The 23,814-nt window shown below is 54.5% G+C and overlaps 1 protein-coding gene across 1 annotated transcript in view; it reads right to left on the bottom strand.

Moving 5' to 3' along the window:
* LOC309543561 (fatty-acid amide hydrolase 1-like) overlaps nucleotides 1-23,316 on the bottom strand; it is a gene marked incomplete at both ends in the record, with an annotated part of 50,327 nt that extends 27,011 nt beyond the window's left edge. The window contains 6 exons of the mRNA XM_082276032.1: nucleotides 7,831-7,871; nucleotides 10,415-10,621; nucleotides 13,797-13,930; nucleotides 20,081-20,224; nucleotides 20,320-20,433; nucleotides 23,134-23,316. Of these exons, the coding sequence (XP_082132158.1) occupies nucleotides 7,831-7,871; nucleotides 10,415-10,621; nucleotides 13,797-13,930; nucleotides 20,081-20,224; nucleotides 20,320-20,433; nucleotides 23,134-23,316 (823 nt within the window). The remainder of the gene's footprint in view (nucleotides 1-7,830; nucleotides 7,872-10,414; nucleotides 10,622-13,796; nucleotides 13,931-20,080; nucleotides 20,225-20,319; nucleotides 20,434-23,133) is intronic.
* Between the last annotated feature and the right edge of the window lie 498 nt (nucleotides 23,317-23,814).

The following is a 23,814-nucleotide window of genomic DNA, read 5'->3' as shown; positions in this document are numbered from 1 at the left end:
AAGACAATATCCTCATTAAGATGGAATTCCGAAACTCGTTTCGGAAGAAACAAAGGATTAGGTCGCAAGACCACCTTATCCAAATGAATAACCAGGTACGGAGACTTGCAGGACAAAGCCGCCAGCTCCGACACTGCGAGCCGAAGTGATCGCCACCAAAAAGGCGACCTTTTTGGACAACATAGACAACGAGATCTCCCTGATCTGTTCAAAAGGAGCACGTTGCAACACAGACAGAACGAGATTCAAGTCCCAAGGGGGCAGAGGATCCCGCCTAGGGGGGACCAGATGCCGCACACCCTGAACAAAGGTGCTAACCAAGGAGTTGGAAGCCACGGGACGTTGAAACAGAACAGCCAGAGCAGACACCTGACCCTTTATCGTAGCCAGCGCCAAACGCTGATCAACACCCGTTTGAAGGAAAGACAGCACACGGGAAACCGAGTACGTGCGGGGTGAAAACCCCCTGGACTCACACCAGGCAAAATAGGCCTTCCAAGTACGGTAATAAACCTTCCCGAGGAAGACTTCCTCGCGTTGATTAAAGTATGAACGACCTCCGGAGAGAGACCCCTCTCCTTCAGGACCTCGGTCTCAACAGCCAGGCCGTCAAAGCCAGCGACTGTAAAGCAGGATGGTATATCGGTCCCTGAGACAGTAGATCGTCTCGAAGAGGCAGACGCCACGGGGCGTCGACCGCCAGATTCACGAGGTCTGCGTACCAGGACCGGCGAGGCCAGTCCGGTGCCACAAGAATCACCGTGCTGCGTTCCGAGTGTAACCTGCGAAGGAACCTGGACAGCAACTGAATCGGTGGAAACGCGTACATCAGCCTGTACTGATGCCACGGGGCCACTAACGCGTCCGACGCGTCTGCCCGAGGGTCGCGCGTCCTTGCCACGAACCTCTTCACCTTGTTGTTGAGACGAGACGCGAACAGGTCCACATCTGGAAGACCCCACTTCGCGCACAACATCTGGAAGACAGCCGGGTGGAGAGACCATTCCCCCTGATCCAGGGTCTGGCGACTCAGATAGTCCGCCTGCCAGTTCTCCACCCCCGGAATGTGAACCGCCGTTATCGCCGGGACATGAGTCTCGGCCCAAGACAGAATGTCGGCCACTTCGCGAGCCGCTCGGGCACTCCTGGTGCCCCCTTGGTGGTTGATGTAGGCCACCGCCGTGGCATTGTCCGTCTGCACCCGAACCGGGCAGCCCTGCAGCCGGTCCGTCCAGCGATGAAGACAGAGACTTATCGCACGCAATTCCAGAATGTTGATCGGAAGGGAAGACTCCCCCACCGACCAAGTCCCCTGGGCGGACAGAACGCCCAGAACACCACCCCAGCCCGACAGGCTGGCATCCGTGGTGATTACCGTCCACGAGATCGGACGAAACGACTTGCCCCCGGCCAACGGGGACTGGGGCCACCACAGAAGGTTTCCTCTGGTGCGATGACTCAACGAGATTTGAAGATCCAGAGATTGAGGTCGCCCGTCCCACCTGGACAGGATCTCCGCTTGGAGACCCCGCGTGTGAAACTGGGCGAATGGAATCGCCTCGAAGGCTGAGACCATCAATCCCAGACATCTCATACACGTCCGCAGAGACGAGTGCGGAACGTCCCTGAGGGACCTGACTTCCTCCTGAAGAGTCCTGAGCTTGTCTTCCGGCAGGAAGACCTTCGCCTGCACCGAGTCCAGAATCATTCCCAGATAGGGAAGACGAACAGACGGACTCAGTGTCGACTTTGGAAAATGTATCGTCCAACCAAACTCCTGCAGAGTTTGCATCGTGACAGACAGGTCCTTCTCCAGACCCTGACTGGTCGCAGACCGAACCAGAATGTCGTCCAGATAGCCCAGGACAGAAACGCCCTGGGCCCTCAATAATGCCAGAACCGGTGCAAGCACCTTGGTGAAGACCCGCGGAGCCGAGGCGAGACCAAAAGGCAACGCCACGAACTGGTAGTGATCCTCCGCAATGGCAAATCGAAGGAACCTCTGGTGACCCTCGAAAATGGGGATGTGAAGATACGCATCCTTCAAATCGATGGAGGCCATGAATTCTCCCGGAACTAGAGCAGCCACCACCGACCGCAGGGATTCCATGCGGAACTTGCGAACCCGCACAAAGCGGTTCAGAGCTTTCAAGTCCAGAATCGGACGTACCTTGCCCTCCTTTCTGGGCACGGTGAACAGATTGGAATAAAACCCCCGAAACCTGTCCCGATGAGGCACCGGAACCACCACTCCCTGAGCCCTCAGGTCCCGCACCGCCAGGTGCAGGTCCCGCAGGCGCTCTGGAGACAGTTGAAGATTTGAGGGAAAAAATCTGCTCTCCGGCCGAGAGAGAAACTCGATCTTGTAACCAGATCGAACGATTTCCTGAACCCATCTGTCCCGCACACGGGCCAACCAGGGCTGAAGAAAACCGAGCAAGCGTCCCCCCACCCCAAAACTGGGTGAGGGCGCCCCTTCAGGCCGAACTGTTATGGGCTGCAGATCCGGATTGGCCGGACTTCTGTTTACCAGACCAGGGCTTCTTCTGAGAGCCTTGACCTTTGAACGAAAAGAACAGGCGCCACTGTAAATAGCCAAACAATTTATTGCACAAAATACATAATGACTTACACATAGGTAAGCTGCAGTCCGTATCGCAGCGTTATTCAGGAGCTTGTGCCTTTCTCTAATTTATTAGGCAGCCCTTCTTTTCTCTTGTACTCCAATACAGAATATATGCATATACATATTTAATTTTTAGCTTTATGGTGCGCTAGTCATCTTTTAGCACATCTATCATAGAGGACGTAAAAATACTTGTAATAATACTTGTAATGTATACTGTTTTGTTTTTAAAATATTTGTAGATTAATAAGCCCCGGTATGAAATTCATTGTATTACCTAAATGTATTGTGCGGACTCTCCAGAAGTGCTGGCTGTGTAGCTGGTCCTGCAGAGTATTGCGCCGCCCCTTATGTTGATTTTAATGCTAATTGATCGTAGACTGCCGTATTTAAACCTGGCACCAGGTGGCAGTCACTTACGCCTGAGGAAGGAGCCGAGTGCGCATGCTCCGAAACGCGTTGCGTCATTTCCGGGAGCCTGCGTTCCATTTGCGGCTTCCGGTGTAACCAAGTATCTGACCAGCTTCCTGTGACGTCACCTCCGGACCGGTGGACGGCCGGATCGTGCGCTGGAGACGCTGCGATACGGACTGCAGCTTACCTATGTGTAAGTCATTATGTATTTTGTGCAATAAATTGTTTGGCTATTTACAGTGGCGCCTGTTCTTTTCTTTCTACCTGTGCCAGCGGATTCCTCGGAGTTTTCCCGCCAGTGCTGCCTCGTACTCTGTCATTCAGGACAGTCTCCCAACAAGAAACTGGAGCATCCCCTGTGCCTCCCTTACAGCGGTGGACTCCTTTCCCTCTTGCCTGGTCAGAAGCGCCCAACAACCATTTTTCCTGAACCTTGACCTTTGAACGGTTTGCCCTTGTAGTGCGACCGAAAGGCACGAAAGGACCCCTGAGGGGGCCGAAAATTAGCATGCTTCTTCCCAGAAGCCCCCTTAGCCTTGGGGAAATGGGGCAAGAGAGTGCTCTTACCCCCGGTGATCCCCTTAATCAACACATCCAGGGACTCCCCAAAAAGGTGAGACCCATCATAAGGTAGATTGGCTAAGGTCTTTCGTGAGGATTGGTCCACCGACCAACATTTTAACCAAACCAGGCGGCGAGACAACACCGCCACGCTGTGCACACGTGCAGCCAACGGGACTAAGTCCAAGTCCGCATCACACAGATACATGACACCCTGGTGGATTTGATCCACCATATCCAGGGTCGCCGGCGAGGCCGAATCGGCCACTAGGAGGCGCCTAAGCATCTGCGTCCAACTTGCGATCGCCTGGGCCGCCATGAGAGAAGCAAACAGAGCCTTAAGCATAGAACCCGTAACAGAATAAGTATGACGGGTAAGAGACTCCAGTCTCCTATCCGTGGCATCACGGAACACAGGGGAATCCTCTGCAGGAATCGCAGTGGCTTTGTTCAAAACCGCAATTGCATGATCCACTGGTGGAGGCACACACCACCTTTCATCAGTGGAAGGCGAAAAAGGATAACGCAGCTTGAATTTACTTGGTACCGCAAAAGGTTTGCGCAGATTGCGCCATTGATCCTTAACAGCGCGCTGAAAATCAGCATTGCAGGGGAAAACCTGTGGCGTCCTGCGTTTTCTCTGCGTCCCATAAGCCGTCAAGGCAGCGGGAGGACACACTTCGTCCTGCAAACGCAGCGTTTGCTTAATGGAAGCAATCAACTCATCCATGATTGCAAGCTCTTCAGGCGAGCCAGGGGGAGAATTATCAACCCCCTCAACTTCAGCCTCCACCTCAGACCCCACTAGATCAAGAGAGGAGCGGGACCCCGATAAGGAGGCCCCCGCCATAACAGCCCCATCACCTTCACCCTCAGAATCAGAGGAAAGAGCAACTCTGGGCCTTTTAGTAGATTGAGCAGCCACCAGCATCTGCACCTGAGCAGCAAGGCCAGCCACAATAGTGGCCAAATCCCCCCCTGGGGGGGAGACAGCGGTCCCCTGGCTTTCCACCAATGCTGTAGGAAATTTGCCCTCCTGAGAATCCATTGCCCCTGTAATGCCAGACAACAAAGGGTTAACTGCCCCTTTTAAGCAAGCGCGGCAAGCGCAGCCCACCGCACCACACTCAAGCACAATGAGACCCCCACAGGGAATATGCAAACTGAACACAGGCAATGGATAGCAAGAACAGAAGGGTAAAACCTGAGGAGACCCTCGCCGCTGCTGCTGCCTCGATCGGTGTTCCTGGAAAGAGGAAGTGATGCTGCCAGGGCACTCTATGTAAGCCTATGGAGGCTACAAGAAAATGGCCGCCATGCATGTAAAACATGCGGCCGGAGCGAGTGTAGGCAAAATGGCGTCGTTTGGCGCCGAAACCGCCGCTCCACAGTGCATTAAAACACACATTACATTCCAAAATCAGAATACATGTCAGATCGCCGCAGCGATCGCTGTATAGTGCCCAAACATGCCAAAAAAACATGCCCCACAGCACACAGCTTCTCACACTGCCCAGTCTGACACACACAGTGTCATACAGCTCCCCCCCCCCCCCCCCTTGCAGCCCACAGCATGCAGCCGAGTGATAGGGAGACAAACAGTGTGGATAGAGACAGGTTACACAGTCCCAGACTGACACCCCCCCAGACAGACAGGTCCCCACATAGATACACTTACCTCACATGGCGTGGGGAACCCGCACAGGCGAACAAGCCGCTGCACATGAGGCAGGGAGAGTCGCATTCAAGACGCACAAAATGGGGGTTAAGAAACCGCACAGCGTCCGGTGAGGTAGCCACCTCACCAATCATCCCTGCACCGAACAGGGATGGGTCGTTCACTGTGCCAGGAGCGTTACCTGGCTGAACGCTCGATGGCAGACTGGGAAGCCACTGACCCACGACCTGCGATCAGGGGGATCAGCCCGAGACCCAGTCTGCATGATCCTCTTCATCCGAAGAACTAACTAACGCTGACAAAAAGAACAGCTAAGTAAAGGTAGAGAGAAAACTCAAACAAAATATTAAAAAGAAGAAAGAGTCTGGGACAGAAAGTCCCAGCACAGAGAGAGCCAGCCACTCCTGACAAGCTAGACATTAAAACTGAGATATGGTTGCAGGAAGTAGGAGGGTATTGACTGAGGGGACCACCCCTTGAGGGTGGGATATGTTAAAGCTTTATTGTTAACATATTCTGTTGCCTAGCTACTCCTTCGGAGCAAAGTCTAATACCCCATTGTGACGAATATGAAGAGGCGGCGACTGTCGGAGGACGTAAGAGAAAAAGCGTTTGTCCTACCAGAATGTTCGTACGAATATTTGTAAGAAAATTCTTTCATTGGTTCTGATTTGCTGGGAAACGACGAGGAAAATCGGACAATCGCTGGCCTGATTTTCCTATAGAGTGAACCCCACTTTAAAGCGGAGTTCCGGGCACAAAATCAATCTTTTTTTTTGTGCCCGTCCGCTTGGTCTCCTTAACCTGAAAAGGAATTGGATAGTTAGGTTTTTTTTTCACTCACCTTGTAATTGTAGATCGAATATACTCACCTTTCTTCCACTTCCTCCCTCGGTGGCCGCAGCCCGCGCCGTCACTTCCGGTTTGCAATGATTCCTGGGAGCTGAACATCATTGCTCCCAGGAATCAATGTGACGGCACCGGCCCCGCTCATCATTTCCGGGGCGACGCCGCATTCCCTGCTAAACAGCTTCTGGGCATGCCGAGAAGCTGTGGAGGAATGCGGCTCCGCACCGGAAGTGACGAGAGGGGCCGGTGCAGTGCATTCTGGGAGAAGAGGACCGCGCCGGCTTCAGCTGCCCACAAGAGAGATGGCAACGCTGTGGAAGAAATTTTATAAGTAAGTATTTCTTCTTGCAGGTAAGTGCGAACCGGGACAGATCAGAGGCATCCATTGTGGAATGTACCAACCCTGACTGTCCCGGGGGGATGTTCACTGAAAAAAAGTTTTCATGCCCAGAACTCCGCTTTAAGACCGGGAGATTTTCCCCCCTAATGACCAGGCCCCATTTTGCGATTCGGCACTGCGTTACTTTAATGGACAATCGCGCGGTCGTGCAACGCTGTACCCAAATAAAATTGGCGTCCTTTTTTTCCCACAAACAGAGATTTCTTTTGGTGGTATTTCATCACCGGTGCAATTTTTACTTTTTGTGCTATAAACAAAAAGAGAGCGACAATTCTGGAAAAAAAAAAAACAATTTTTCACATTCTGATATAACATTCTCCCCCCAAAAAATGTAAAAATCTAAAGTTTTTAACATTTTAGGCCAATTTGTTTTCTGCTGCATATTTTTTGTAAAAAAAAAATAAAAAAAAAAAAAAAAAAAAAAAAAAATCGCACTAAGCGCATTTACAAACTACGGGAAAGATGTCATTTCTATTTATTTTTTTTACTAGTAATGGTGGCGATCAGTAATTTTTAGCGGGTCTGCGACATTGCGGCAGACAGATCGGACCCCTGACTGACATTTTTGACACTTTTGGGGGGACCAGTGACATTACTACAGTAATCAGTGCTATACATATGCACTGTTACTGTACTAATGACACTGGCAGGGAAGGGGTTAACACTGTGGGTGATCAAGGGGTTAAATGTAAGCCTAGGGGCGTGATTCTAACTGTGGGGGGCGTGGCTTGTGAAATGACCATAGAGATCTGTGATCCTATATAGAAGGAGCTCTGTGATCATTCCAGGGAGAAGAACGGTCAGCTGTGATTACATCATCCGACCGTCCTTCTCTCTCAGCGATCGCGGGTGTCAGGGGGGAATCGGAGCCGCCTGCCCCGTGCATCGGAGTCCCCGCTGACGAGCGGGGGCGGGAGCATGCCGCTGGCGGTGCTCAACCCCTAGCCTCCTGAGAGTGAGCTACCTTCCTTCCTGACTCTAATTCTCAGCACACAGCAATATTCAACACTACACAATTACCCCACTCAGTCCCCGCAGCACTCAGGAGTTATGCTGGAAGTAGGCGGGGCTATGCTGGAAGTAGGCGGGGTTTTGCTGGGCTGGCCCATCATTTTCTTGTCTTCCAGTGTCCAATCCTCCTGTAGGCGGCAGTATAACCCGTCTGTATGTGAACATGTGGCCAAATACAGAGAGGAGAGCGCTGTGCGGGGGATGGGCTGTAACTGCAGAGAGTGGAGGACACAGAAGGGAAGGGGGTGACACGGTGGGGAGGGGGGGGGGGGGGTGACACGGAGGACTCACCTGACTTCTGTCCGGGGGAGCTGGACTGCACTCCGACTTTACTGCAATACAAAGAGATGATGAATCTCGGCCCTTCCCCCATCACTATTGTGTGTGTGTGTGTGTGTGTGGGGGGGGTCACTCTTATTCTCTGGGGAAGGAGAAATCTGTTGATCCCTCATCCGGGGACACCGGCTGGGAAATGTCTCTGTGGTTCCCTCTGCTGGCTGTCTCTGGTAGCTCACATTGTACATCACTGCTGATCCCAGGAGCTGACAATCCAATGTCAAAGCAGTGTTCCGGGACCCCAAACCTAACCCCTCCCCTTCCTGTATATACTGGGTATGGAATGTACAGCGCAGTGTATATAGAGGGGTATGTAATGTACAGCACAGTGTATATAGAGGGGTATGGAATGTACAGCACAGTGTATATAGTGGGGTATGTAACGTACAGCACAGTGTATTTAGCGGGGTATGTAACGTACAGCACAGTGTATATAGAGGGGTATGTAATGTACAGCACAGTGTATATAGAGGGGTATGTAATGTACAGCACAGTGTATATAGTGGGGTATGTAACATACAGCACAGTGTATATAGAGGGGTATGGAATGTACAGCACAGTGTATATAGCAATGTGTATAGAGGATACAATGTACAGCACAGTGTATATAGAGGGGTATGTAACGTACAGCTCAGTGTATATAGTGGGGTATGTAACGTACAGCACAGTGTATATAGAGGGGTATGTAATGTACAGCACAGTGTATATAGAGGGGTATGTAATGTACAGCTCAGTGTATATAGCAGGGTATGGAATGTACAGCTCAGTGTATATAGCAGGGTATGTAACGTACAGCACAGTGTATATAGAGGGGTATGTAATGTACAGCACAGTGTATATAGAGGGGTATGTAACGTACAGCACAGTGTATATAGAGGGGTATGGAATGTACAGAACACTGTATATAGAGGGGTATGTAACGTACAGCGCAGTGTATATAGCGGGGTATGTAACGTACAGCACAGTGTATATAGCGGGGTATGGAATGTACAGCACAGTGTATATAGAAGGGTATGTAACGTACAGCACAGTGTATATAGAGGGGTATGTAATGTACAGCACAGTGTATATAGTGGGGTATGTAACATACAGCACAGTGTATATAGAGGGGTATGGAATGTACAGCACAGTGTATATAGCAATGTGTATAGAGGATACAATGTACAGCACAGTGTATATAGAGGGGTATGTAACGTACAGCTCAGTGTATATATTGGGGTATGTAACGTACAGCACAGTGTATATAGAGGGGTATGTAATGTACAGCACAGTGTATATAGAGGGGTATGTAATGTACAGCTCAGTGTATATAGCAGGGTATGGAATGTACAGCTCAGTGTATATAGCAGGGTATGTAACGTACAGCACAGTGTATATAGAGGGGTATGTAATGTACAGCACAGTGTATATAGAGGGGTATGTAACGTACAGCACAGTGTATATAGAGGGGTATGGAATGTACAGAACACTGTATATAGAGGGGTATGTAACGTACAGCGCAGTGTATATAGCGGGGTATGTAACGTACAGCACAGTGTATATAGAGGGGTATGTAACGTACAGCTCAGTGTATATAGCGGGGTATGTAATGTACAGCACAGTGTATATAGAGGGGTATGTAACGTACAGCACAGTGTATATAGAGGGGTATGGAATGTACAGAACACTGTATATAGAGGGGTATGTAACGTACAGCGCAGTGTATATAGAGGGGTATGTAACGTACAGCACAGTGTATATAGTGGGGTATGTAACGTACAGCACAGTGTATTTAGCGGGGTATGTAACGTACAGCACAGTGTATATAGAGGGGTATGTAATGTACAGCACAGTGTATATAGAGGGGTATGTAACGTACAGCACAGTGTATATAGAGGGGTATGGAATGTACAGAACACTGTATATAGAGGGGTATGTAACGTACAGCGCAGTGTATATAGCGGGGTATGTAACGTACAGCACAGTGTATATAGAGGGGTATGTAACGTACAGCTCAGTGTATATAGCGGGGTATGTAACGTACAGCACAGTGTATATAGAGGGGTATGTAATGTACAGCACAGTGTATATAGAGGGGTATGTAACGTACAGCACAGTGTATATAGAGGGGTATGGAATGTACAGAACACTGTATATAGAGGGGTATGTAACGTACAGCGCAGTGTATATAGAGGGGTATGTAACGTACAGCGCAGTGTATATAGAGGGGTATGTAACGTACAGCACAGTGTATATAGCGGGGTATGTAACGTACAGCGCAGTGTATATAGAGGGGTATGTAACGTACAGCACAGTGTATATAGCGGGGTATGTAACGTACAGCGCAGTGTATATAGCGGGGTATGGAATGTACAGCACAGTGTATATAGAAGGGTATGTAACGTACAGCACAGTGTATATAGAGGGGTATGTAACGTACAGCACAGTGTATATAGAGGGGTATGTAACGTACAGCACAGTGTATATAGAGGGGTATGTAACGTACAGCACAGTATATATAGAGGGGTATGTAACGTACAGCACAGTGTAGAGGACTGACCTGAGCCGGTTTGCGGTGGGTTTCAGCGCACAGATCCCGCAGAACGCAGCGGGGAAACGGAGACTCCCTCCGATATCGGAGCCGAAGCCGAGGATTGAACCTCTTCCTGCGATGAGGGCCCCCTCCCCCCCTGAGGAGCCCCCGGGGGTCTTGCTGTGCTGGAGGGGGTTCAGGGTCTGACCGAAGATCGGGTTACTGCAGTCATAGCTGAGGAGAGAAAACGTACAATCACCCGCTGTCATCCCGACCAATGGCAGCACTCCCATCCCCCGTCCCATCACCCCCATTCACATACAGACTGCGCTGTCCACTGCTGGTCATACACTGACCAATCCCACCATTCACTGGGAGGACCGATCCCACCATTCACCGGGAGGACCAATCCTACCATTCACCGAGAGGACCAATCCCACCATTCACCGGGAGGACCAATCCCACCATTCACCGGGAGGACCAATCCCACCATTCACTGGGAGGACCGATCCCACCATTCACCGGGAGGACCAATCCTACCATTCACCGAGAGGACCAATCCCACCATTCACCGGGAGGACCAATCCCACCATTCACCGGGAGGACCAATCCCACCATTCACCGGGAGGACCAATCCCACCATCCACCGGGAGGACCGATCCCACCATTCACTGATCCAAACTTTTGTTTATTAAAAGTCTTGCAATCAATAATCATAAAATCAATATACATAAATAAATATATACATATTTACATGAAAGGGGAAAAAAAATACATAGCAAATTCTGCTCTCAAATAAAGAATGGCTTTACAGCAAAAACAAAACTCACATCATGAAACTGTCATTACCGGGAAAAATAATCTTAATAAGACTCACACCACCACACCAGACATCAAACCTGCGAGGTCAAGAAACTTAACAACCCCCATTATGCATGCAGCCCTTCTTCAAAAATGAAGATATTAACCAACAAAAGCTAAGGGCGTGAAAGAAATAGCATAGGAAAAAAGCTTTTCACCCAGAGATGGACAGTTCACCAAAAGCAGGTCTGATATTCCTCCACGCCCTTATCCAGACCGCTCGAGGCTCCCTGCCCTTCTCAAGACCCAGAATCTTCCCAACCTCACCAAGAATATCGTACACCACCACCTCGACAGGAAGGACTTTCTTCCGCAGGGTAATCTGGCACCGTGCATTCCACGTGAAGTAACGGACAACTATACTAACTAGAAAAAGTGTATCCAAATCAAAATCCCAGCGAGTCGGGAATGCCCCGTACACCCACTCCGCATAACTCATGCGATAGAGAAAGGGGATGCCTAGAGCCCTCCCCACCCTTTTATACACCTCTATGTTAAAGGGACACTGGAGCAAAAAGTGGTCCATAGACTCCACTTTACCAACACACTCCGCTCTAGAAAATAAAAAAAATTTGAATCAGCGCTTAAAATAGAAATAAAAAGCTGCTAGCAAAAAAGTGAAAAATATACAAACATCAAATATACAAAATATTGCAGCGCTCAAACATAATAATGAAATGTATGAAGAGTCCCAATGATGGGTTGTGAAATACAATAAAATGATTGGAATAAATTCAGAGAAAAGTTCATTGAAAGTGTCGCAGTGCAATGATAAATGGTGAAGATCTCAGATCTATCCTCCACCATAGAAGGGAATCTCCAACTCACCAGAGCCCAATGCTGTCTATGTTATAGGACAGTAATAGGGAATCTGTCTATAAACCTCACGATCTTTGGAAGCCTGGGGAACCTCAGCACTTAAAGCGGTTGTAAACCCTAGAAGAAAAAAAAAAAAAAACCTGCAAGACAAAGGCATAATGAGCTAGTATGCATAGCATACTAGCCCATTATGTGTAACTTACCTTAGAACAGGGGTGGGGAACCTACAGTTCGGGGGCCGTATGCGGCCCTCGGAGTCATCTGGTCCGGCCCCCCATGCAGCTGAGTCTGTGTCTCTCAGCTGATCTGTCAGAATGGAGCCGATGATTCCTGTATAGTTCCTGCTCTGTTATGACAGTCTGAGTGAGTCACAGGCGGAGTGATATCAAATGCACTCCGCCTGTGACCAATACAGGAAACATCACCTCTTCCAGCCAGAACCAGCAGTACCTACAGTGGTACCAGCCATCAGTACCAGCCTGAGACAGAAGTACCCACAGCAGTACCAGCCTGAGCCAGCAGTACCTACAGCAGTACCCACAGCAGTATGAGCCTGAGCCAGCAGTACTCACAGCACAGTACAAGCCAGCAGTACCAGCCTGAGCCAGCAGTACCGCCAGCAGTTCTTTTCAAAACTTACCACCACAAAAAAGTCGACTGCGCTCCAGACTGACCGACGTAAACCTGGAAAACCAGTTGCGAGTAATAACATCATCAATACCAGCTAACATCACACCTCACCAAAGAGAAGCAGTTGCAGCCATCACATTAGGGGTGAGTTAATTAAATGTTGACCAAATATAACCGGCTAATTTTTAAGGTGATCATTTTGTACGGCCCCCGAATGATTTTATAAATATCCAAATGGCCCTTGGCAGAAAAAAGGTTCCCCACCCCTGCCTTAGAACGAAGCCCCAACACGGACCCCCGGACATCGCTGCGGGCGCTGCCATGATCCCTCGCCGTCTCTTCCGGGTTCGGCGGCTCCGGCGCGGTGATTGGCCGGAAGAGACGGCTCCGGCGCGATGATTGGCCGGAGCCGCGATGATGTCACGCCCGTGCGCATGATTTTCTGGCAAGCTCCCGGCAAATTAATTGAAGGTCCCCCCGGAACTTCAGAGCGCATGCACTGTAAATGCCGGTTTAGGGGATATTATTTGTACTTACAGGTAGGCCTTATTATAGGCTTAACTGTAGGTAAAAGTGTCAAAAAGCGGGATACTACCGCTTTAAGGTCCAGTCATCCCTCCATTTTTGAAGCGGTGTCTCTTGATGCGAGGCTTTTACACTTCTCAGTGTTGCATTATTGTTTTATTAAAATTCAACTTTTAGTTTGGTACCACGAGACTCTTCTTTATATAAACTCTCATGTGGAGCGCTGAGCTGTCAACTCTGCTGGAGGGCGTTCTCGTGGTTGGATGTCATCGGTTCTGCAGGCTTCCAAAGATCATTACTTCTCTTTACCAGGAATCCTTTAGGCATGTCTGTGGCAGAAGCAGTGCAGCCTTTTTAGGGGGTATCAGAGAGGCTGGGGGGGGGGCAATTGCCTCCCTGCCCAGTCCTCCCCTGCCCCCATTTCAGCTCAGACCAGCAGAGCCTGAACCTCGGGGCCACCATAGGGCCCCCATCACAGCTCAGATCAGCAGAGCCCGGACCTCAGGCCACTACCGGGCCTCCAGGCAATGATTGGCTCTATGTCAGATATGATTGGTGGACAGACGGTTCTCACTTCAGCATGGACTGCGGAACGTTGGTCTTCACAAAGGGGACGGCTCCTTGTTTCTTCAGCACCTGAACAATGATGGCGTCCTGTGCGGCTGGCCGGTCCAAGTTCTTCATCAGTCCCAGCGTGGAGTCATGTCCCTGGAGAACCAGAAAAGAGTCAGAGAACCGCTCAGACTGCAAAGAATCCTTTCCATCACAGCCAATCAAAACTGTCGATACAGGCAGATCTGCACTTATCATGCAAGGTTATCGATTAATTGGAAGATTTACCTCCAGGATCCCCTCACCCGCCACCCAGGGCCCTCCAATGTCTGCAACATCAGTCCTATTCTGTATGTCTCCTGGCTGATCCATATTTCTACCCCGGGGGCAATTCCTCCTTGCTGTACCCTGTGCATAGTGGACTTACCTCTGTGCTCCAGTGTGGCTGTTCTGGATTCCGGGGACCCTGCAGTGTGCCCATTGGTGGATAGCTATCTGTAGACCCCCCTCTTGCTGCCCCCTTCCCCCAATAATTGCCCCACACCTCGGGTCCCGGGTTATCTGCCTCCTGCCATGGACCTGATTCCTGGACTTCCACAGAAGTGACCTCACCACAAAGACTGTGACCAGGATGGGGACCGGTATCCCGGCCTGCAAAGAGCCCCTCACCCACAACCCTGTCCTGGAAGCACCGAACTACAATGGAAGACTCCTCGTGCAGATGGAGGTCTCTATATTTGGGCTGAGGGGGGGGGGGGGGGGGGAGGGTCCTAGGCCAGGTTAGTGAGGAGGGGGAGGGGCCCCCTGTGGCTTTCTATAGCAGGAAAGTGCCAGAATGGGGGTGCAGTGCCCGGCATTATAGGACAAATACAGGAAGAGTTCAGCTGGAGATCTTCTTATCCAGGAAATGAGGAGGAAAGATTACAGGCGGAGCTCCTCCTTATCATTCCTCAGATCAGAGCGAACAAAGTCCGAGGAGACCGGGGGAGGGGGAGACGTCTCTGGTTATCTGAGATGGGGGAGGGGGAGACGTCTCTGGTTATCTGAGATGGGGGAGGGGGAGACGTCTCTGGTTATCTGAGATGGGGGAGGGGGAGACGTCTCTGGTTATCTGAGATGGGGGGGAGGGGGAGACGTCTCTGGTTATCTGAGGATGGGGGAGGGGGAGACGTCTCTGGTTATCTGAGATGGGGGAGGGGAGACGTCTCTGGTTATCTGAGATGGGGGGAGGGGGAGACGTCTCTGGTTATCTGAGATGGGGGGAGGGGGAGACGTCTCTGGTTATCTGAGATGGGGGAGGGGGAGACGTCTCTGGTTATCTGAGATGGGGGAGGGGAGACGTCTCTGGTTATCTGAGATGGGGGGAGGGGGAGACGTCTCTGGTTATCTGAGATGGGGGGGAGGGGGAGACGTCTCTGGTTATCTGAGAAGGGGGGAGGGGGAGACGTCTCTGGTTATCTGAGATGGGGGAGGGGGAGACGTCTCTGGTTATCTGAGATGGGGGAGGGGGAGACGTCTCTGGTTATCTGAGATGGGGGGGAGGGGGAGACGTCTCTGGTTATCTGAGGATGGGGGAGGGGGAGACGTCTCTGGTTATCTGAGATGGGGGAGGGGAGACGTCTCTGGTTATCTGAGATGGGGGGAGGGGGAGACGTCTCTGGTTATCTGAGATGGGGGGAGGGGGAGACGTCTCTGGTTATCTGAGATGGGGGAGGGGGAGACGTCTCTGGTTATCTGAGATGGGGGAGGGGAGACGTCTCTGGTTATCTGAGATGGGGGGAGGGGGAGACGTCTCTGGTTATCTGAGATGGGGGGGAGGGGGAGACGTCTCTGGTTATCTGAGAAGGGGGGAGGGGGAGACGTCTCTGGTTATCTGAGATGGGGGGAGGGGGGAGACGTCTCTGGTTATCTGAGATGGGGGGAGGGGGAGACGTCTCTGGTTATCTGAGATGGGGGGGGAGGGGGAGACGTCTCTGGTTATCTGAGATGGGGGGGAGGGGAGACGTCTCTGGTTATCTGAGATGGGGGGGAGGGGGAATAGTCTCTGGTTATCTGAGGATCGGGGGAGGGGGAGACGTCTCTGGTTATCTGAGATGGGGGGGAGGGGAGACGTCTCTGGTTATCTGAGATGGGGGGGAGGGGGAATAGTCTCTGGTTATCTGAGGATCGGGGGAGGGGGAGACGTCTCTGGTTATCTGAGATGGGGGGAGGGGGAGACGTCTCTGGTTATCTGAGATGGGGGAGGGGAGACGTCTCTGGTTATCTGAGATGGGGGGGAGGGGGAGACGTCTCTGGTTATCTGAGGATGGGGGAGGGGGAGACGTCTCTGGTTATCTGAGGATGGGGGAGGGGGAGACGTCTCTGGTTATCTGAGATGGGGGGAGGGGGAGACGTCTCTGGTTATCTGAGATGGGGGGGAGGGGGAATAGTCTCTGGTTATCTGAGGATGGGGGAGGGGGGAGACGTCTCTGGTTATCTGAGATGGGGGAGGGAAGACGTCTCTGGTTATCTGAGATGGGGGGAGGGGGGGAGACGTCTCTGGTTATCTGAGATGGGGGAGGGGGAGACGTCTCTGGTTATCTGAGATGGGGGAGGGGGAGACGTCTCTGGTTATCTGAGATGGGGGAGGGGGGAGACGTCTCTGGTTATCTGAGATGGGGGGAGGGGGGAGACGTCTCTGGTTATCTGAGATGGGGGGAGGGGGGAGACGTCTCTGGTTATCTGAGATGGGGGGAGGGGGAGACGTCTCTGGTTATCTGAGATGGGGGGGGAGGGGGAGACGTCTCTGGTTATCTGAGATGGGGGGGAGGGGAGACGTCTCTGGTTATCTGAGATGGGGGGGAGGGGGAATAGTCTCTGGTTATCTGAGGATCGGGGGAGGGGGAGACGTCTCTGGTTATCTGAGATGGGGGGGAGGGGAGACGTCTCTGGTTATCTGAGATGGGGGGGAGGGGGAATAGTCTCTGGTTATCTGAGGATCGGGGGAGGGGGAGACGTCTCTGGTTATCTGAGATGGGGGGAGGGGGAGACGTCTCTGGTTATCTGAGATGGGGGAGGGGAGACGTCTCTGGTTATCTGAGATGGGGGGGAGGGGGAGACGTCTCTGGTTATCTGAGGATGGGGGAGGGGGAGACGTCTCTGGTTATCTGAGGATGGGGGAGGGGGAGACGTCTCTGGTTATCTGAGATGGGGGGAGGGGGAGACGTCTCTGGTTATCTGAGATGGGGGGGAGGGGGAATAGTCTCTGGTTATCTGAGGATGGGGGAGGGGGGAGACGTCTCTGGTTATCTGAGATGGGGGAGGGAAGACGTCTCTGGTTATCTGAGATGGGGGGAGGGGGGGAGACGTCTCTGGTTATCTGAGATGGGGGAGGGGGAGACGTCTCTGGTTATCTGAGATGGGGGAGGGGGAGACGTCTCTGGTTATCTGAGATGGGGGAGGGGGAGACGTCTCTGGTTATCTGAGGATCGGGGGAGGGGGAGACGTCTCTGGTTATCTGAGATGGGGGGAGGGGGAGACGTCTCTGGTTATCTGAGATGGGGGAGGGGGAGACGTCTCTGGTTATCTGAGATGGGGGAGGGGGAGACGTCTCTGGTTATCTGAGATGGGGGGGAGGGGGAGACGTCTCTGGTTATCTGAGGATGGGGGAGGGGGAGACGTCTCTGGTTATCTGAGGATCGGGGGAGGGGGAGACGTCTCTGGTTATCTGAGATGGGGGAGGGGAGACGTCTCTGGTTATCTGAGATGGGGGGGAGGGGGAGACGTCTCTGGTTATCTGAGGATGGGGGAGGGGGAGACGTCTCTGGTTATCTGAGATGGGGGGAGGGGGAGACGTCTCTGGTTATCTGAGATGGGGGGAGGGGGAGACGTCTCTGGTTATCTGAGGATGGGGGAGGGGGAGACGTCTCTGGTTATCTGAGATGGGGGGAGGGGGAGACGTCTCTGGTTATCTGAGATGGGGGGAGGGGGAGACGTCTCTGGTTATCTGAGATGGGGGGGAGGGGGAATAGTCTCTGGTTATCTGAGGATGGGGGAGGGGGGAGACGTCTCTGGTTATCTGAGATGGGGGAGGGAAGACGTCTCTGGTTATCTGAGATGGGGGGAGGGGGGGAGACGTCTCTGGTTATCTGAGATGGGGGAGGGGGAGACGTCTCTGGTTATCTGAGATGGGGGAGGGGGAGACGTCTCTGGTTATCTGAGATGGGGGAGGGGGAGACGTCTCTGGTTATCTGAGATGGGGGAGGGGGAGACGTCTCTGGTTATCTGAGATGGGGGAGGGGGAGACGTCTCTGGTTATCTGAGGATCGGGGGAGGGGGAGACGTCTCTGGTTATCTGAGATGGGGGGAGGGGGAGACGTCTCTGGTTATCTGAGATGGGGGAGGGGGAGACGTCTCTGGTTATCTGAGATGGGGGAGGGGGAGACGTCTCTGGTTATCTGAGATGGGGGAGGGGGAGACGTCTCTGGTTATCTGAGATGGGGGAGGGGGAGACGTCTCTGGTTATCTGAGATGGGGGAGGGGGAGACGTCTCTGGTTATCTGAGGATGGGGGAGGGGGAGACGTCTCTGGTTATCTGAGATGGGGGGGAGGGGGAGACGTCTCTGGTTATCTGAGATGGGGGGAGGGGGAGACGTCTCTGGTTATCTGAGATGGGGGAGGGGGAGACGTCTCTGGTTATCTGAGATGGGGGGGGAGGGGGAGACGTCTCTGGTTATCTGAGATGGGGGGAGGGGGAGACGTCTCTGGTTATCTGAGATGGGGGAGGGGGGAGACGTCTCTGGTTATCTGAGATGGGGGGAGACGTCTCTGGTTATCTGAGATGGGGGGAGGGGGAGACGTCTCTGGTTATCTGAGAAGGGGGGAGGGGAGACGTCTCTGGTTATCTGAGATGGGGGGGAGGGGGAGACGTCTCTGGTTATCTGAGATGGGGGGAGACGTCTCTGGTTATCTGAGATGGGGGAGGGGGAGACGTCTTTGGTTATCTGAGATGGGGGGGAGGGGGAGACGTCTTTGGTTATCTGAGGATCGGGGGAGGGGGAGACGTCTCTGGTTATCTGAGGATGGGGGAGGGGGAGACGTCTCTGGTTATCTGAGATGGGGGGGAGGGGGAGACGTCTCTGGTTATCTGAGATGGGGGGGAGGGGGAGACGTCTCTGGTTATCTGAGATGGGGGAGGGGGGAGACGTCTCTGGTTATCTGAGATGGGGGGGAGGGGGAGACGTCTCTGGTTATCTGAGATGGGGGGGAGGGGGAGACGTCTCTGGTTATCTGAGATGGGGGGAGGGGGAGATGTCTCTGGTTATCTGAGATGGGGGGAGGGGGAGACGTCTCTGGTTATCTGAGATGGGGGGAGGGGGAGACGTCTCTGGTTATCTGAGATGGGGGGGAGGGGAGACGTCTCTGGTTATCTGAGATGGGGGGGAGGGGGAGACGTCTCTGGTTATCTGAGGATAGGGGGAGGGGGAGACGTCTCTGGTTATCTGAGGATCGGGGGAGGGGGGGAGACGTCTCTGGTTATCTGAGGATCGGGGGAGGGGGGGAGACGTCTCTGGTTATCTGAGATGGGGGGAGGGGGAGACGTCTCTGGTTATCTGAGGATCGGGGGAGGGGGAGACGTCTCTGGTTATCTGAGGATCGGGGGAGGGGGGGAGACGTCTCTGGTTATCTGAGATGGGGGAGGGGGAGACGTCTCTGGTTATCTGAGGATGGGGGAGGGGGAGACGTCTCTGGTTATCTGAGGATAGGGGGAGGGGGGAGACGTCTCTGGTTATCTGAGGATCGGGGGAGGGGGGGAGACGTCTCTGGTTATCTGAGATGGGGGGAGGGGGAGACGTCTCTGGTTATCTGAGGATCGGGGAGGGGGAGACGTCTCTGGTTATCTGAGGATCGGGGGAGGGGATTGTACGTCGCTCTCCAACTCCACCCAGAATCCTCCAATCACAGCTCAGATTATTTGCTGTATTTTAGGGGCGGGGTGACAGTTGGACCCCCCCTTCAGGTTTCCTGTGTCCCCTCTGGGGAGATTCCCCCTCTATGGTGTTCGGTGTCACTGGGACAGGAAGTGAAGGAAATCTCTTGTGGGGGAGGGGATCTCACCCTTCACTGCTCCGCCCCCAACTGGAGAATGTTCTCATTGTAGATTTACTTCAAAGGCACCCGACCCCTCCCCCCCCAGCCTCACCACTGGAAGGAAGGCGGGGATGCCGGATAAGGAGGGGGTGGAGTCCTGTGATGGGTGGAGATGTCTGAGTTGTGACTCCTCCCATCAGACTCCAGTTATCACCATGGGGCGGAGCCTCCACTCACCTTGCAGTCATAGTTGTCCTTCAGACTGATGGGGACGCCGTACAGAGGACCTCGGACAGTCTCGTGTTTCAGGCTCTCCAGCTGCTCCTCACACTCAGGTAGGGTGTCGGTGAGGCAATTCACCTGATTGGTCACTTCTAGAGCCTGCAGAGAGAGAACACCAATCACTGACCCCGCCCACTAAGACCACCACCCAATCCCAGAGCCGGGGCCCCGGAGCCCCTCCCCCCATCACTTACCTGCTTCATGTAGATGGAGAGAACCGTCTCCGGAGTCACCTCCCCCGACCGCAACTTCTCCACCAGATCAGCCAATGGGAGGTCCAAGATGGCGGCCGGGTCATCCACATGGTGCTAAAAGGAGAGAGAGACAGTGAGGGGGAGGGGCAATACCAGGGATCTGCCCACTTCCTGTACAGACATGGAGGAGGGGCCTGAACACATAACTACAGGAGGAGGAGCCAGGGACCACGAGGGGGAGGGGCCTCCATCAGACAACTGCTGCAATGTGACAGTTAACTCCATTAATGAATAAAAAGACTGGACAGCGCGATCCGCCACCGGGGGAGGGGAATGCCGACTTACTGGCGGGATCAGCGGGAGATATCAGGATATTACAGGGGAACTCCGGACCACATGACTCCACCATATACACCCAGCCCCTCCCCAATATACACCCACCCAGAGCCCCTCCCCCAATATACACCCAGCCCCTCCCCAATATACACCCAGAGCCCCTCCCCCAATATACACCCAGAGCCCCTCCCCCAATATACACCCAGCCCCTCCCCAATATACACCCAGCCCCTCCCCAATATACAACCATCCCCTCCCCCACACACACCCAGCCCCTCCCCAATATACACCCAGCCCCTCCCCCAATATACACCCAGCCCCTCCCCAATATACACCCACCCAGAGCCCCTCCCCCACACACACCCAGAGCCCCTCCCCCACTCACACCCAGAGCCCCTCCCCAATATACACCCAGAGCTCCTCCCCTATATACACCCAGCCCCTCCCCCACACACACCCAGAGCCCCTCCCCAATATACACCCAGAGCCCCTCCCCCCCAACACACCCAGAGCCCCTCCCCAATATACACCCAGCCCCTCCCCCACACACACCCAGAGCCCCTCCCCAATATACACCCAGCCCCTCCCCTATATACACCCAGCCCCTCCCCCACACACACCCAGAGCCCCTCCCCCCCAACACACCCAGAGCCCCTCCCCAATATACACCCAGCCCCTCCCCTATATACACCCAGCCCCTCCCCCACACACACCCAGAGCCCCTCCCCCCCAACACACCCAGAGCCCCTCCCCAATATACACCCAGCCCCTCCCCCACACACACCCAGAGCCCCTCCCCAATATACACCCAGCCCCTCCCCCACACACACCCAGAGCCCCTCCCCCACACACACCCAGAGCCCCTCCCCCACACACACCCAGAGCCCCTCCCCCACACACACCCAGAGCCCCTCCCCCAACACACCCAGAGCCCCTCCCCAATATACACCCAGAGCCCCTCCCCAATATACACCCAGAGCCCCTCCCCAATATACACCCAGCCCCTCCCCCACACACACCCAGAGCCCCTCCCCCACACACACCCAGAGCCCCTCCCCAATATACACCCAGAGCCCCTCCCCAATATACACCCAGAGCCCCTCCCTCATACACACCCAGAGGGAAGTTGCTGTCGGGGTCTGTGTAGGGGGCGGGGCGGTACCTGACGCAGGAGGTGGGGCTGGGTGTAGGGGGTGGTACCCATCGGAGGAGGCGGGGTCTGTATGTAGGGGGGCGGTACCTGTCAAGAGGGGGGGGGTCTGTGTAGGGGGCGGTACCCGTCGGAGGAGGCGGGGTCTGTGTAGGGAGCGGTACCTGTCAGAGGGGGCGGGTCTGTGTAGGGGGCGGGGCGGTACCTGTCGGAGGGGGCGGGTCTGTGCAGGGCAGGGGGCGGGGTCTGTATAGGGGGCGGTACCTGTCGGAGGCGGGGTCTGTGTAGGGGGCGGTACCTGTTGGAGGGGGTGGGATCTGTCGGAGGGGGCAGTACCTGTTGGAGGAGGCGGGGTCTGTGTGGGGGGCGGGGTCTGTGTGGGGGCGGTACCTATTGGAGGGGGTGGGGTCTGTGTAGGGGGTGGTACCTGTCTAGGGGGCGGTACCTGTCGGAGGAGGTGGGGCCTGTGTAGGGGGCGGTACCTATCGGAGGAGGTGGGGCCTGTGTAGGGGGCGGTACCTGTCGGAGGAGGTGGGGCCTGTGTAGGGGGCGGTACCTGTCGGAGGAGGTGGGGTCTGTGTAGGGGGCGGTACCTATTGGAGGGGGTGGTGTCTGTGTGTGGGGCGGGGTCTGTGTAGGGGGCGGTACCTGTCAGAGGGGGCGGTACCTGTCGGAGGAGGTGGGGTCTGTGTAGGGGGCGGTACCTGTCGGAGGAGGTGGGGTCTTTGTGTAGGGGGCGGTACCTATCGGAGGAGGTGGGGTCTGTGTAGGGGCGGTACCTGTCGGAGGAGGTGGGGTCTGTGTAGGGGCGGTACCTGTCGGAGGAGGTGGGGTCTGTGTAGGGGGCGGTACCTGTCGGAGGAGGTGGGGTCTGTGTAGGGGCGGTACCTGTCGGAGGAGGTGGGGTCTGTGTAGGGGCGGTACCTGTCGGAGGAGGTGGGGTCTGTGTAGGGGGCGGTACCTGTTGGAGGAGGTGGGGTCTGTGTAGGGGCGGTACCTGTCGGAGGAGGTGGGGTCTGTGTAGGGGGCGGTACCTGTTGGAGGAGGTGGGGTCTGTGTAGGGGCGGTACCTGTCGGAGGAGGTGGGGTCTGTGTAGGGGGCGGTACCTGTTGGAGGAGGTGGGGTCTGTGTAGGGGCGGTACCTGTCGGAGGAGGTGGGGTCTGTGTAGGGGGCGGTACCTGTCGGAGGAGGTGGGGTCTGTGTAGGGGGCGGTACCTGTCGGAGGAGGTGGGGTCTGTGTAGGGGGCGGTGCCTGTCGGAGGAGGTGGGGTCTGTGTAGGGGGCGGTGCCTGTCGGAGGAGGTGGGGTCTGTGTAGGGGGCGGTACCTGTCGGAGGAGGTGGGAGGAGTTTAGCTCCATCCTCTGTAGGTTTCTTTCTCTCCTCTGGACGGAGATTTGGATTTTCTCTCGGATTTTCCTTCTTCTCATCCATCCCAGCAGAAGAATCCCCGCCCCCACCCCTCCGACAACTCCGAGCCCCAAAACCGAGCGCTCCGATCCGCACCGCATCCCTGGACTGACCTCCGGACTGGGCGGAGCCCCGACATACCTGATAATCCCCGCCCCCTCATCACCTCACCCCGCCCTTAGACTGACAGAACCCGCCCCCTCCATAGATCGAGGGGCGGTTCCCTGAGTCTGTGCGGCTGTCCGAGCCGGAGGGGGCGGGCAGAGTGGGAGGAGTTTCCGGTACAGCCCTCCCCCTATGATAGTCCGATAATCTGGAGTCACCAATTCCCCGCACTACACGAAGCGCAGAGTGACTTCTCTCCATCCCGCCTATCAGCGGAGAGTGGCGGTCCACGGGAAGATGGCGGGTGGGCGGAGCGATCCACGGGAAGATGGCGGGTGGGCGGGGCGGTCTATGGAAAGATGGCGGGTGGGCGGGGCGGTCTATGGAAAGATGGCGGGTGGGCGGGGCGGTCTATGGAAAGATGGCGGGGTGGGCGGAACGGTCCACGGGAAAATGGCGGTGGGGCGGGGCGGTCTATGGGAATATGGCGGGTG

Source organism: Pelophylax lessonae (genome assembly GCF_965119305.1).
Source record: "Pelophylax lessonae genome assembly, contig: HAP1_SCAFFOLD_214, whole genome shotgun sequence".
NCBI classification, from domain to species: domain Eukaryota; kingdom Metazoa; phylum Chordata; class Amphibia; order Anura; family Ranidae; genus Pelophylax; species Pelophylax lessonae.
This window is presented reverse-complemented; position numbering and strand designations above follow the sequence as displayed.